Below are 12238 nucleotides of genomic sequence, written 5' to 3'. Positions count from 1 at the left end.
ACTTAGCGTCCCCCCCCCCCAAAAAAAAAAATTCCCAAACTGGAATTTGAAGCATCACTTAAACTAGTGGTCCCTAAACTACCGTATATACTCGACTATAAGTCGAAAAATTTTGCCCTAAAATGGCATTCAAAATCGCGGGTCGACTTATCTATGGGGCAATGGGGTACTTTAACCAAGCCTCTCCCCAGCCGGGCTACCTCTGCAAGAGATAGCCCAGCTGAGGAGACGCTGGCAAGGGTGCCCGATTGCCCCACAGCCCCCGCTAGCCTCGACATCCAGCGAGGGAGACGAGTGCGTGCCCTGCAGCCTCTCCTCTGCTAGGCTTTCCCCAGAGAAGGGGCTGGGGAGGGTGATCGCCTTCCCCAAAGCCTCCCTTCGGCGAGGCCCCTTCCTTTGGGAAGGAGCCTGACCAAGGGGACACTGGGGAGGGCTATCGCCTTCCCCAAAAGCCTCCCTTCGGCGAGGCCCCTTCTCTGGGGAAGGAGCCCGGCTGAGGAGACGCTGGGGAGGGCGATTGCCTTCCCCAAAAGCCTCCCTTCGGCGAGGCCCCTTCCCTGGGGAAGGAGCCCAGCCGAGGAGATGCTGGGGAGGGCGATTGCCTTCCCCAAAAGCCTCTCTTTGGCAAGGCCCTTTCCTCAGTGAAGGGGCCTGGCTGAGGAGACGCCAAGGAGGGTGCGCGATCGCCCAAAAGCCTCTCCCTTGTTGGGCTTCTTTTGCGATGAAAGCCCAGTCAGGGAGACGCTGAGGAGAGCGCACCCTCGACCTATCCACGGGTCATATGAAAATCCATATTTTTGGCCCCAAAAGTTGACCTCGACTTATACATGATTATATACGGTATGCCTTTTAAGAGATTTTGGACTTCAACTGCTAGACGCCTCAGCCATGTTGGCCAATAGTCTGGGATTCTGAGAGTTGAAATCCAAAATACCTAAAAGAGTACAGTTTGGAGACTACTAACCTACACCAAATCAGTCAACAATTTTCTTCTATATTCACCCCAAGTTAATGACTAAATGAAGACTTTGTAGTTCTGGCATCAGGCTTCCTTCTTTTCCCCCCAACTCTTTCTCATCAAGCATGATGAAGAACTCTGGAGAACTAAAATGCTTTCTCACTATTTTCTGAGACTGATGTTATTCCTAATAAAAGTATTGCCCTATTGTGTGTCTTATGAGTATTTAGAATTTTTTGTCATCTTTATCATTAATTCATCACATTGCACCTCAAGGGGCAAAACAAAATAAAACACAAAAAGCCTGGTATTTGTCTTCCTCCATTTGATTTTTGCTTAAATGTTCTCTGTGGAGAAGAAATAACATTAACATATTTAATTACTTAGTTTTACCTACAGAAAGCAGCTGTCTATAAACTTATTTGCATACAGTTATCCGCATGTGCAAAATTGCACCTGCTTCAAACTGAAGGCTACATTATCCCTGTTTTTATCCAGGGCGTTTGGTGTATTTTATGACATATTTCAATTAGAATTTGTAGATCTTGTACTGCAAATGCAAATCTGTTCTCACCTTGCCCAGAAACCATTTCTATCTCTCTGATGTGTGTGTATGTGTGTGTGCGTGTACATTTATACCTCCAAATAGAAGCACACGAGTTGTTAAATGACTTTTTCACTTATGCAAAATGACACTGAAGTAATTATAAAGATATCATCTTTTCCAAAGCCAACTCCTTTCAAACCTTTGCCAAAAACTTTCTAGCAGGCAGGGTGAACAAGACAAACAGAAACAAGGTGTGTCTATTTGCAGTTGTTTCATTTTAGCCTCCTTTGCCCCCCCCCCCCCTGCAGACGATCATGGACAGTTCCTTGATCTTGCCGATTTCTGAGGAATTCCCTGGAATCTGGAGAATCTAATTAATTTCTTTCCAGGGATTTTGACTGAATATTCCAGTAAATATTGGGGAATTCCAGGGATTTTGGATTTTGGTAAAACATTCCAGGGAATATCTTTGAGGCTTGTTGGCAACACTGTTTCCTGGTCAAATAGAGGTGTTTCATTATTATGCTAAACACTAGGAAATCCAATCGTGCATGAACTAGACAGGATTGGTTTCTTCCCTTGCAGTGAAGTACTGGAGATTTATGGATTTCTTATGCTGTATGGGTCATTCTTATGCTATATGGTTCAAGGGGATGCGGTGGCTTAGTGGTTAAGATGCCAATTCTGATGATTGTAAGATCAGAAGGTCAGCAGTTCGAGACCCAAGTGCCACATGATGGAGTAAGCTCCTTTCACTAGTCGCAGCTTCTACCAACCTAGCAGTTTGAAAGCATGCACATGCAAGTAGATAAATAGGTACCACTTCAATGGGAAGGTAACAGCATTCCATGCAGTAATAGAGAAGACCACCACCCCCTACAGTTGGTTACAACTATACATTCATGTCAAGGGACTACCTTTACTTTGAGGGTTCATTTACACCAGGAGCAATCATGTAGCCTTTCAGATGTTAGTGAACTGCACCTCCTCTCATTTTTCACCATTGACTATGATAGCTAAGGCTGCTGGTACTTGCAGTCTGACAAAGGACCTCATTGCACAGGCCCTGGGGTACAGGCCCGGTGCGGAATGGAAGGGGCAAGAAGAGAACGGAATGGGGATATCACCTATTTTACTGCATGCCAGAACGCTGCTGATGCTGCCTGATGTCCCCGTTCCGTTCCCCATCTGTCCCACAGCAGGTGATTTTCAAGAACAGGGATCACCTTGAGGCCCAAATATTATATTCACATTTATAATAATTAAAATTAAGAAACTAGTTTAAAGTACCATCTATCTACAACATTCCAAAACAGTTCTTACAATTAATTTGGGTACCTAGATCATAGCTTACTAGCAACCAGGGCAAGTTTTGCAACCATAACAGTGATGTAAACATTATTATCAACTATAAGATGCAGAACTGTTCAAGAGAAAAATGTTTAGAAATGAGAGGGAGCATATGTTTAAAGAACTTTTGTCTAGGTGATGTATGTAGGGAACATTATAGCAGATAGTAATAAATGTCCTCCACTTGCCCTGACTCACTGATACCCAGACTTTGAGTCAAAAGGTCATTGTTATATCTCCCCTTCAAATAAGTAGATGGCTGCACTGGAAATGTAAATCTGTAAACACTTTTTGAAAGGGGCCAAAATAAAGTTAGAAAAATATTTCTCCATTCCAAAGGATGTTTTAAACAATGGATAGCGTAAAAGAATATGCTGTTGTGAATGCATGAATAAGTCTCCCACTTAGAAACAAGTTGGATTTTTTTCTCTTTAACCAATTGTCTGATTCTTTTGGAATAATTTGGTAGGGCTTCTGTGTTAATCCCATATTTATGTAAATTCATCCTGAGTTTGTCCTGGACCTTTGAGAGTCAGATTGCAATTGCTCTAAGAAACATTTTTAGGGAGCCAAGTAAGACTCATATTTCAGCCAATATAAGGCCAATGCCACATGTGCACCCACTTGATGGGAAATTAGCCTTGGTTTAGCTCTTAAAAGAGAAGCAGATGTGTCTTTAGGAACAGCCAACAGAGATTTCAAAACAGTATTCTGCACATTCTCTAAAATAATGTTATTGTAGATCTCTGCACCATGCAAAAACTGTGGGATAATTTTCTTTTGGAAAACCTCAAATATATTAGCAACCAGGTTTCCCCCATAAAATCTGTGAAACCTCATGAGAGAGTTGATAGATTGGGAGAATTTCAGCTTAGTTGCATGAGAATGAGATACACAGAATAATTTAGAATTAAAACCCAAACTCAGGTATTTAAAATAGGATTATTGTTCTATGGATGTTGTATTCTGTCTACAGCTATGGGTTTTTCTCTTCTTCTCAACGACCACCACTTTTGTTTTTGAATGGTTGATTGTTAACTACTTCTTTCAACAAAAAGCATTCAACTGTTTTAGAAGTCTCTGCATACTAATCAAGATGGCAGAAATCAAAACAATATCATCAGCAAACAAAAGAACTGAAAGTTTGCAATCTGGTATAATAGCTGGAAAAAAATCTGATTCAGACAAATGTCGGGCAATATCATTTATATAAAAATGTAATAAAAAGGGGGCTAAAAGACAACCCTGTCACACTTCCCCAGCTATAGTAATGTTATCAGCCCTGGTGGCTCAGTGGTTAAATGCCTGTAATGCAGCCATTCACGCACAAACCACAAGATTGTGAGTTCAATACAAGTCAGGGGCTCTGTGTCAACTCAGCCTGGCATCTTTCCGTAGGTCATTAAATGAGTACCCAGCTTGTTGGGGGCAATTAGCTTACACTTTGTAAACTGCTTAATACATCGGTAAGCAGTATAGAAATGTACTTGCTATTGCTTGCTGTTGCTGGTAGTCTATTTGCTCCAATTCTGACCCCAAGGGATGTATTAGAGTGCAGCAACTGAATTAAAAAGAGCAGTCTTCTGCCAGTATTAGTGGCAGCTAGCTTTTACCAAAGATGATCTCGAATAATAAGATCAAAGGCAGAACTTAAATCCACAAAAATAGCTAAGAATTCTTTTCTGCCTTCATGTGATTTTTTTATTATTATTATTTTGATCACAAGGTACAGAATAAAACCTTGGTGTGTTGTGGATTCACACTTCATGAATCCTGCTTGTTCTTCTGCAAAATTTTCAGAGGCCAAGACTTCCAACTTATTCAATAAGTATTTTGAGTATAGCTTCAACACAATACTCAATAAACTAATAGATCCAAAATTCTTCAGGTCAGCCTTGGAGCCCTTTTTATGAATAAGGACAACTATGCTCACTCATCATCTTTGTAGTATTTCCCCATGTTGATTAACATGTGAAAACAATGATGCTAATACTGGCACCCACCAGCCAGAATCTGATCTGAATAATTCTGCAGGGAGCAAATCTTCCCCAAGAGCTTTTTGAGTAGGACGGATGTTAATCAAATTATTGATTTCATCAAGAGACACTGGTTCCCAATCAGGGCAACAAGCAAGCACAAACATGTTTATGCTATAAAAAGGTTTAATGCTAGCTCCTAAAAGATTAATTTTCAAAAGAGAAGAAAAACAGGCCTGCAATTATGCAGAATTATTTTGGTTGCTGGTGAAATCATATACATTTTTAGATTTGTTTTGCCCAAAATCTAATGGAGTGTCAAGTGGAGTGTCAAGTGTTTGACAAATTCTAATGAATATAGTCTATCCTTTTTTCCCCAATGTAAATTTTTCTACTCCCTGCAAAGATAAAGACTGTAATTTTCTAGTGAATCTTCCCATTTTATTACAGCTTCAGCTAAAGTAAGTGTCTGGATTGCACACTGTTTATCAAACACTCCATGTCTGGGATGTTTAACTGGACTTCTAATTTAGAACTAACCACGAGAGGTCTGAATTTTTTGGCCTATTTTATCATAAACTTTCAGGTGGTCTGAATAGGAAAGGGTTTGTCTCTTAAGAGAAGCATGCTGGGAGAGTTATTTTTAAAAAGTTAATAATGGCCCAAAAAGGGTGGTCTGCCGCCGCCTCAATTTCTGCCACCGGGAAGCCTCAGCCTCCAAGCGGGGAGGCTTCCCAGCAGCGGAAAAAGAAGCCACAAAAATCGGCTTCTTTTTGCGTCGCGCTTGCGATGCATGAGTGCGCAAATGGCGCATTCGTGACATCGCAAGCACAGGGGGACGTGCGGACGCTAAGCATCCGGCATGTAAAAATGGTGGCGCCCATGTGTATAGGGCGCCATCATTTTTACGCCCCCATCAAGTGCTAGGGGTGAGGCCGGTAAGGATGCTAGGTCCTCAGCCAACCCCTAGTACGTGACGGGGGCGTATTAAAGGCCCGTCTAGAACGGCCCAATGTCTTGTACCTTCTCATTCCAGCTTTTATCTCTTGTTAAATTTTCAGGTGTGACCATCAATGACTTTTTGTTTGTTTTTTGAGAAAGATGTCAGACTAAGAGAAAAAAGAGATAATTGAATTGGCATATGATTGCTTTCAGGCCTAGCCAGAACTTTTACATTTACAAACCGTGAGGTACCTGTGTATGAAAGAATTAAATAACCACCACACTTTCCCTTTTAGGACCTATGTATGTGCTGAAAGCACAGTTTGCACATACTGAAGTCACTGTCACATACCAGGCTTATGGTTGCACACAAATCTTCTTATCATTTGGCTTGAGGTATCTGGTTTACATTCCAGCAGATTGAAAGTGGTTACTGCTCATTGTTTGTTCCCTTGTAGGAGCTACCCCACATTCCTCAGCTAGTCTACTAGTAGGATTCCAACAGTGCATGGTTGTCAATCGTCTATACTTTTTTTCTCAGCGAAACTGACCATAAGAAAGAAAGGAAAGCTACAGAAAATCTACCCAAAAGTCACAAAACAAGTATTTCAGGAACATCCAGCTAAAGGCTCCAGTCCATTTAAAATAGTGTAGAATCATGTTAGAAAAGTGTATGTTTAACCATGTAAAAGAATATTTTTCACCCTTGCAAGAATAAAATGTGAGGCACTGGGGACAAAGATAGTGATGTTATATAATATCCTCAGTGAAATTTAATTCTAAAATATAAATGTCACATGATTCTGTAAAGCCCCCTTGCATGTGCCATGCTGTTTTGGAGGGGTTCTCATATCTGGAGAAAGCATGTTTTTGAGAGACTGATGACTTTTCAGGGACACTAGGTCAATTTGCCAGGAAAAAAAGGAATTAGTCTGAAGGGAAATAGGAAAAAAGACATCAGATCTAAATGTGTGAATTAAGTGCACCTTCCTTCCCCTACGTGATTTGCATTTCCTCTTGCAACTTGAGACAAAGGTCTCAAGATAAACTCTGCTATCCCATTTCCATATTTGCATTTTGGTTAGCTCTGTATGCGTGTATGTTTGAACTGCTATCTTTTGCTCTGCATTTTTCCAAATAAAACTTTCTTAATTCACCCAAGATCTGGATTCCTCCTTGGTTAGTATTGATACAACTTGTGCAAATAGTCCAAAGGTTTGCTAAGCCTCTTGCAAAGCTAATTTCCCCCCACATTGTAAGTAGCACTGACAATTGGTGAGGACCTCCCAGTCCCCTCCTTCATCTGTTCTTTGGCTAATGATTCTCTCTAGTTGCTTCTTTCCCTGAATCACCAAGGAAGGAGGGTAGTGTTTATAGGAGGTAATTATTTTTGTGGTACTTTTTACAAGGCACCAACCCCTATTTCCTATTCTTCTCTTCCCTTTGGCTAATGACTTAAGGATTAAGAACTCAAAACCCTTTGAATGAATTCTTTTTCTTTTCTTCTTCTTTACAACATATTCCATTACAAAACCTGTGCACACAGAAAAGGCAACCAAACTGTCTTACATCCTTTCAATTAGCTATGAAACAATCATAAAGCAGATTACTATTTTTAGAAGTTGAACAGCTTTACCAGCTGGTTGTATCTGAAGACTTACTTGTTGTGTGGGTAATCAATTGGAAATCCATCTCTTTCCCTCTTTGAACAGCCATGAACATAGAAAAACATCCACTGTAGGATAATTCTCCTGCAGCCTATACAATATAGACATCAGGTGTATGAGCTGTTAAACTAATTTGTTTTCTTACGGAGCACATAGTTTATATTTTTGTTGAATGCACAGTGCCTCTGGGCGTGCCAGTTGCTTGTTAAGTAAGATGGGTGGAGACAAAGAAGTCTGACTTATTTTCTGTGGGTGTTGTTTTTTTTAAAGTGATATCACTTTAAAGGTCCTAAGGTTCTTGGATTTTCTCATATAGTTTATTGACTAAGGCACAGTAAACCACCTTTAACAACCATTGTTTCACAGAGGTCCAAAGTGAGAAAGTGACATTTTACAATAAGAAACTGAATATGGATATTTCTCTAGTTCATATGCAGTAACCTAAGGAACAAGTGGTACTCACTGAGCAAGAGTACATATCAAGCCTAAATATCTGTATCAGGAGCAGGCAACATCTGAGCATCTAGATGTGGGTGGACCAAAGCTCTCATCATCCCTCTTCTATGGCTATGCAGTTTAAGGGTACATCTACACTGTAGAAATATTGCAGGTTGACACCACATAAAATGCTGTAGAGCAATTTTATGGAATCCTAGGATTTGTTGTTTTACAAGATTTGTAGTTTTAGCCTTCTCTGCCAAAGAGTACTGGTGCCTCAAAGAATTATAACTCCCAGGATCCTGTAGGATGGAGCCACAGGTTGTTAAAGTGATTATTTCTACAGTGTAGATGCACAATAGGACAATATGGGAGCAGCAGTTCAACTACATTTGGAAGGATTATATATAATTTGCAGAAAGGTAAAGGTAAAGGTAGTCTCTTGCCATGAATGTCTAGTCATAACTGACTGTAGGGGGCAGTGCTCATCTCTGTTATTAAGCCAAAGAGCCAGTGTTGTCTAAGGACCTCTCTGATAGTCATGTGGCCAGCATGACTGCACTGAACACTGTTACCATCACATCGAAGTGGTACCTATTTATCTACTTGCATTTGCATGCTTTCAAACTGCTAGGTTGGCAGAAGCTGGGGCTAGTGACAGGCGCTCACCCCATCATGCAGCACTTGGGCCTCGAGCTGCCAACCTTCCAATCTTCTAATTGTCAGAATTGTCATTTTAACCACTAAGCCACCCCATCCCTCTGTTAGTTTGTACTTGATTAGAAAATAAAATTACATTTCATTATGTAAAAACGCAAGTGGTGCCATTGTATTTGCAAGATGACATTTGCCAAATTATACAATACAGACTATTAAAATTATTGTTCTATTACAATTCTTTATTATTATTTCTTCCTCCATTCAGTGTTAAGAATCTTTTTCTTTGTTCATTCATGTAAGGGAGGGATGGGTGACACACAGCACACTGGACCTCATATAACATTGCCAGATCAGCAGCTTCCCATTCACTGAGATTTTAGGGCCTGAACCTGAGCCCATGGGTTGGATGCTTCTGAAGTCACAGGGAGTCACCCTTGTTTAAAGTTCAGTAAATTATATCTGCATCTGGGTCTGTACACAAGAAAGTGAAATAGTATGGATTTACTGCACAACTTTCTAAATAAATATTTTATACAACATATATGTGGCCAGAAGGTTTAGTGTAATATAGGCTTATAGTACTAATACTAATACATGCATACCAGTTGAATGTACCATAAGAGGAATGTGTCAGATATATAGCCATTTCCTAGGTGTTGGCTAGAATCCTAGTGGCAACATATGTTGGCATAACCCCCAGTTTCTTTAGCGTATGCATTTTTAATGGACATTGTGAAAGGAGGTATCCAGCAAACTAATCAGTAAATACAGGAATTCAAAGGGTGATAATTCTAACAGGAAATGGGTGTTCAGATGTTAAAGCCATTTTACAAAGTAAGATCAAACTTCCTCCTCCTCCATCACTGTTGCCTCTAAGCTATGTCTCTCCACCTAGAGACTCAGGGAAGCACATCACCTCTCTGAAACTTCAGCCAGTACCCTGAGATCTGGCGATTCTACCTGCATGTAACCCCCCCCCCCCCAACTTCAAAGATCTACAACTATCAGCTACATTGGTAGCATACCACCAAATCAGGGCACTATCTATCTATCTATCTATCTATCTATCTATCTATCTATCTATCTGCATGAGAGCAACCTTGCTTTGGAAGAAAGTCAAACTATGCAGAAGCTTCTAAAAGTGCACTTACCTTCTTTAAAAGGGTTCTCCCTCCTAAAAGACTTCATTTTAGAAGAAAAGAATACTAAAATTGAGAGAAAAAAAGAAGTGCAGGGTTCCTATTTCTGCCACACTACTGAATTTCAGGGGTATGTGGCCCATGGTAGCAGGAAGTGATCAAATCCAGAGATGAGAAATTGGATGTGGTTTTTACTGAAGTTCTCCATTAGGTTAGCAGTACTCCTTCCTGCACTTTTGGTTTCTTTTTTTCCTAAACAATTAATATTTGGCTTGGGTCAAGTAACATCCAGTTATAGGACTGGCCCTACCATTAGGCAGACTGACAGAACTATCACATGTGGCAGATTATCTATGGCAGAGAGTGGCAAGAAGATGCTGACGGTCAAAGATGTATGCACCATGTGGCAGCTATGACAATTAAAGTGTTATCAATATGTTATTGTGTTGTAAAGTGCTACCAATATGTGGTGAGTTTCCAAAAAAGAAGGAAACAATTGTACTCAATGGGCATAAATATGGTACTGGTCACAGGCACAATGGGGGGAAAATTGTTGACCCTGCACATCAGATAGCTTGGGAAGCACTGGTGCAATGTGGAACAGACCTTAAACTAAGATGGGTGTTTTTGTTTTGTTTTGTTTTCTGCCTGTTTCAGTGGATTTTCCTGAAATTGCCTCATTTTCCTGAAATTACTTCTGTCAGGAATATTGACAAGGAGGTTTTTTATGTTCCTAGCACATTAGATTATTGCTCTAGATGAGTTATGAGGAAAATTCAAATCTGATTTGCAGGATCAGCTTAAGTAGTGGGTGCAGAGCTAGGTCTATATTGAATAAAACACTTCAGGTTCCCTTAGAAGATGAAAGAATTTACTCTGACCTCAGCACTTACATTTTACTCCCCAGTGTTTTGTCAGTATGCAGCAATGCCTTCCACAGATCTCAAGAAGCAGCCCAGTACACTTCCTTCCTATCAAGGTTTTGATGAAAAAGAGTGTCATCCCATCGCTTTGCCACAAGCTCTTTCCTGTTATTTGGGAAGTCATGTTAGGAAGATAACATGTAGCATATAGGCCTGCGAAAAAAGATAGACATGGTACTTCAGATTAAACATAGAATATATTAATTAAAATGGAGATGCATGGTTCTTTTCTCCTTGCAGATAGAAGGTTGTGGTGATGGGGGGAAATTACCATCACTACTGGAGGAGAAAAAAAGAATAATGGAACTGTGTGCTTTTTAAAAGAAAGGAACTGAAAGCAGTTCTAGGAAACCTCTCTGTAGGTGATCAGAACATAGTGAGAGCACAGCTTGGAAAACAACTGCCAGAATCCACCAGCCAGCATGATCATTATTAGCTCAATAAGCTACACACTAAGCAGATATGAAATACATATAAGGTCTATGCTGGCAATTTGTAAACAGTGGCCTTTATTCCTTGTAGTAGTGAAGAGAGTACTGAAAGGCACATTAAAAGCAGAAAATAGTAAGGAGACAAGCTCCATGTGCTCAATGATGGTAAACTATTCATATATATATATATTTAATTCCACTGGATTTCAGCCTCAGTGGGAAAAGGCCTTCTTCAGGGGCTGGAAACAAACACAAATATACATATGTTATAGGCATTAAAAAGACAAGGCAATACTCAATTAACTATATCCCATAAAATCATATAAGTACACATTATCTTTCATATTAGAAATATACATACCCTTCAGCAGAAATCAATGGAGTTGAGAACACTCTCCAAAACACAGAACCATTGAATTTAGAGAGAACAGCTTCTACAGTGTTTTGTTATATAGATATATTCCAGATAGTCCTTGGAAAGGAATGGCCAATGCTATGTATTTAATGTTTGAAATAATGTTTTATCTGTTGCAAATTGCCTCAGAGGCCCCGGTGGGCTGTGAAGAAAAACATAAATGGTTTAGGTAAAATAAAAGCAAATGGGTTAGAGGTGGTTCCCTACTCCAGATTTTATCCCTCAGGCATATCAAGAGTGACAGTGACGGAAGAGGGGCAAAACTAGCTCATGTCTCCTCATGTGCCCTATCTCTCTTTCATCCAGAGGAAGCATATCTGCATGGAGGACATGTTGAATAAATCTGTGGGCTTCAAAGTAGTAGGTACACAAATCTGACAGTTTTTCTTTCCCCCATTAAAATTTCAAGTTCTTTCAATCAGTTTATAAAGAAATTTGCAAAAGTTTGCAATTTCTAGCAAAACAATGACAACAACACACTTTCAACCATCTTTACTGACCATTCAGTAAATTCTCATTCTCATTCCAGCATGGAGAAGACCGTGGAAAAGATACTGCTGCTCCCACTGATTGTTTGCTGGTGTGATGTTGTTGACCTTTTGGTCAGTTTTTAACTTGTTTGTTTGTTTGTTTGTTTTAAATATTTCATTGGATTTAATACTTTTTTAAGGAGGGGAGGGTACCAGGGATTTTATATGTTCTGTATTTTTTAACTTGTTAGCCGCCCCAATTGTTCTCAGAGGGTGGGATACAAATAAATAAATATTATTATTATTATTATTATTATTATTA

At 39.9% G+C, this 12238-nt stretch overlaps 1 protein-coding gene across 1 annotated transcript in view; it reads right to left on the bottom strand.

The window, feature by feature from the left end:
* LOC149316966 (glutamate decarboxylase 1-like) overlaps positions 1–7545 on the bottom strand; it is a 50160-nt gene extending 42615 nt beyond the window's left edge. The window contains exon 1 of the mRNA XM_089516593.1: positions 7435–7545. Coding sequence (XP_089372719.1) covers positions 7435–7495 — 61 coding nt within the window. The 5' untranslated portion in view covers positions 7496–7545. The remainder of the gene's footprint in view (positions 1–7434) is intronic.
* Positions 7546–12238: the final 4693 nt, after the last annotated feature.

The sequence above is a fragment of the Sceloporus occidentalis genome, unplaced genomic scaffold, assembly GCF_023333645.1.
Source record: "Sceloporus occidentalis isolate IW3139 unplaced genomic scaffold, rSceOcc1.0.p SCAF_3, whole genome shotgun sequence".
NCBI lineage: Eukaryota > Metazoa > Chordata > Lepidosauria > Squamata > Phrynosomatidae > Sceloporus > Sceloporus occidentalis.
This window is presented reverse-complemented; position numbering and strand designations above follow the sequence as displayed.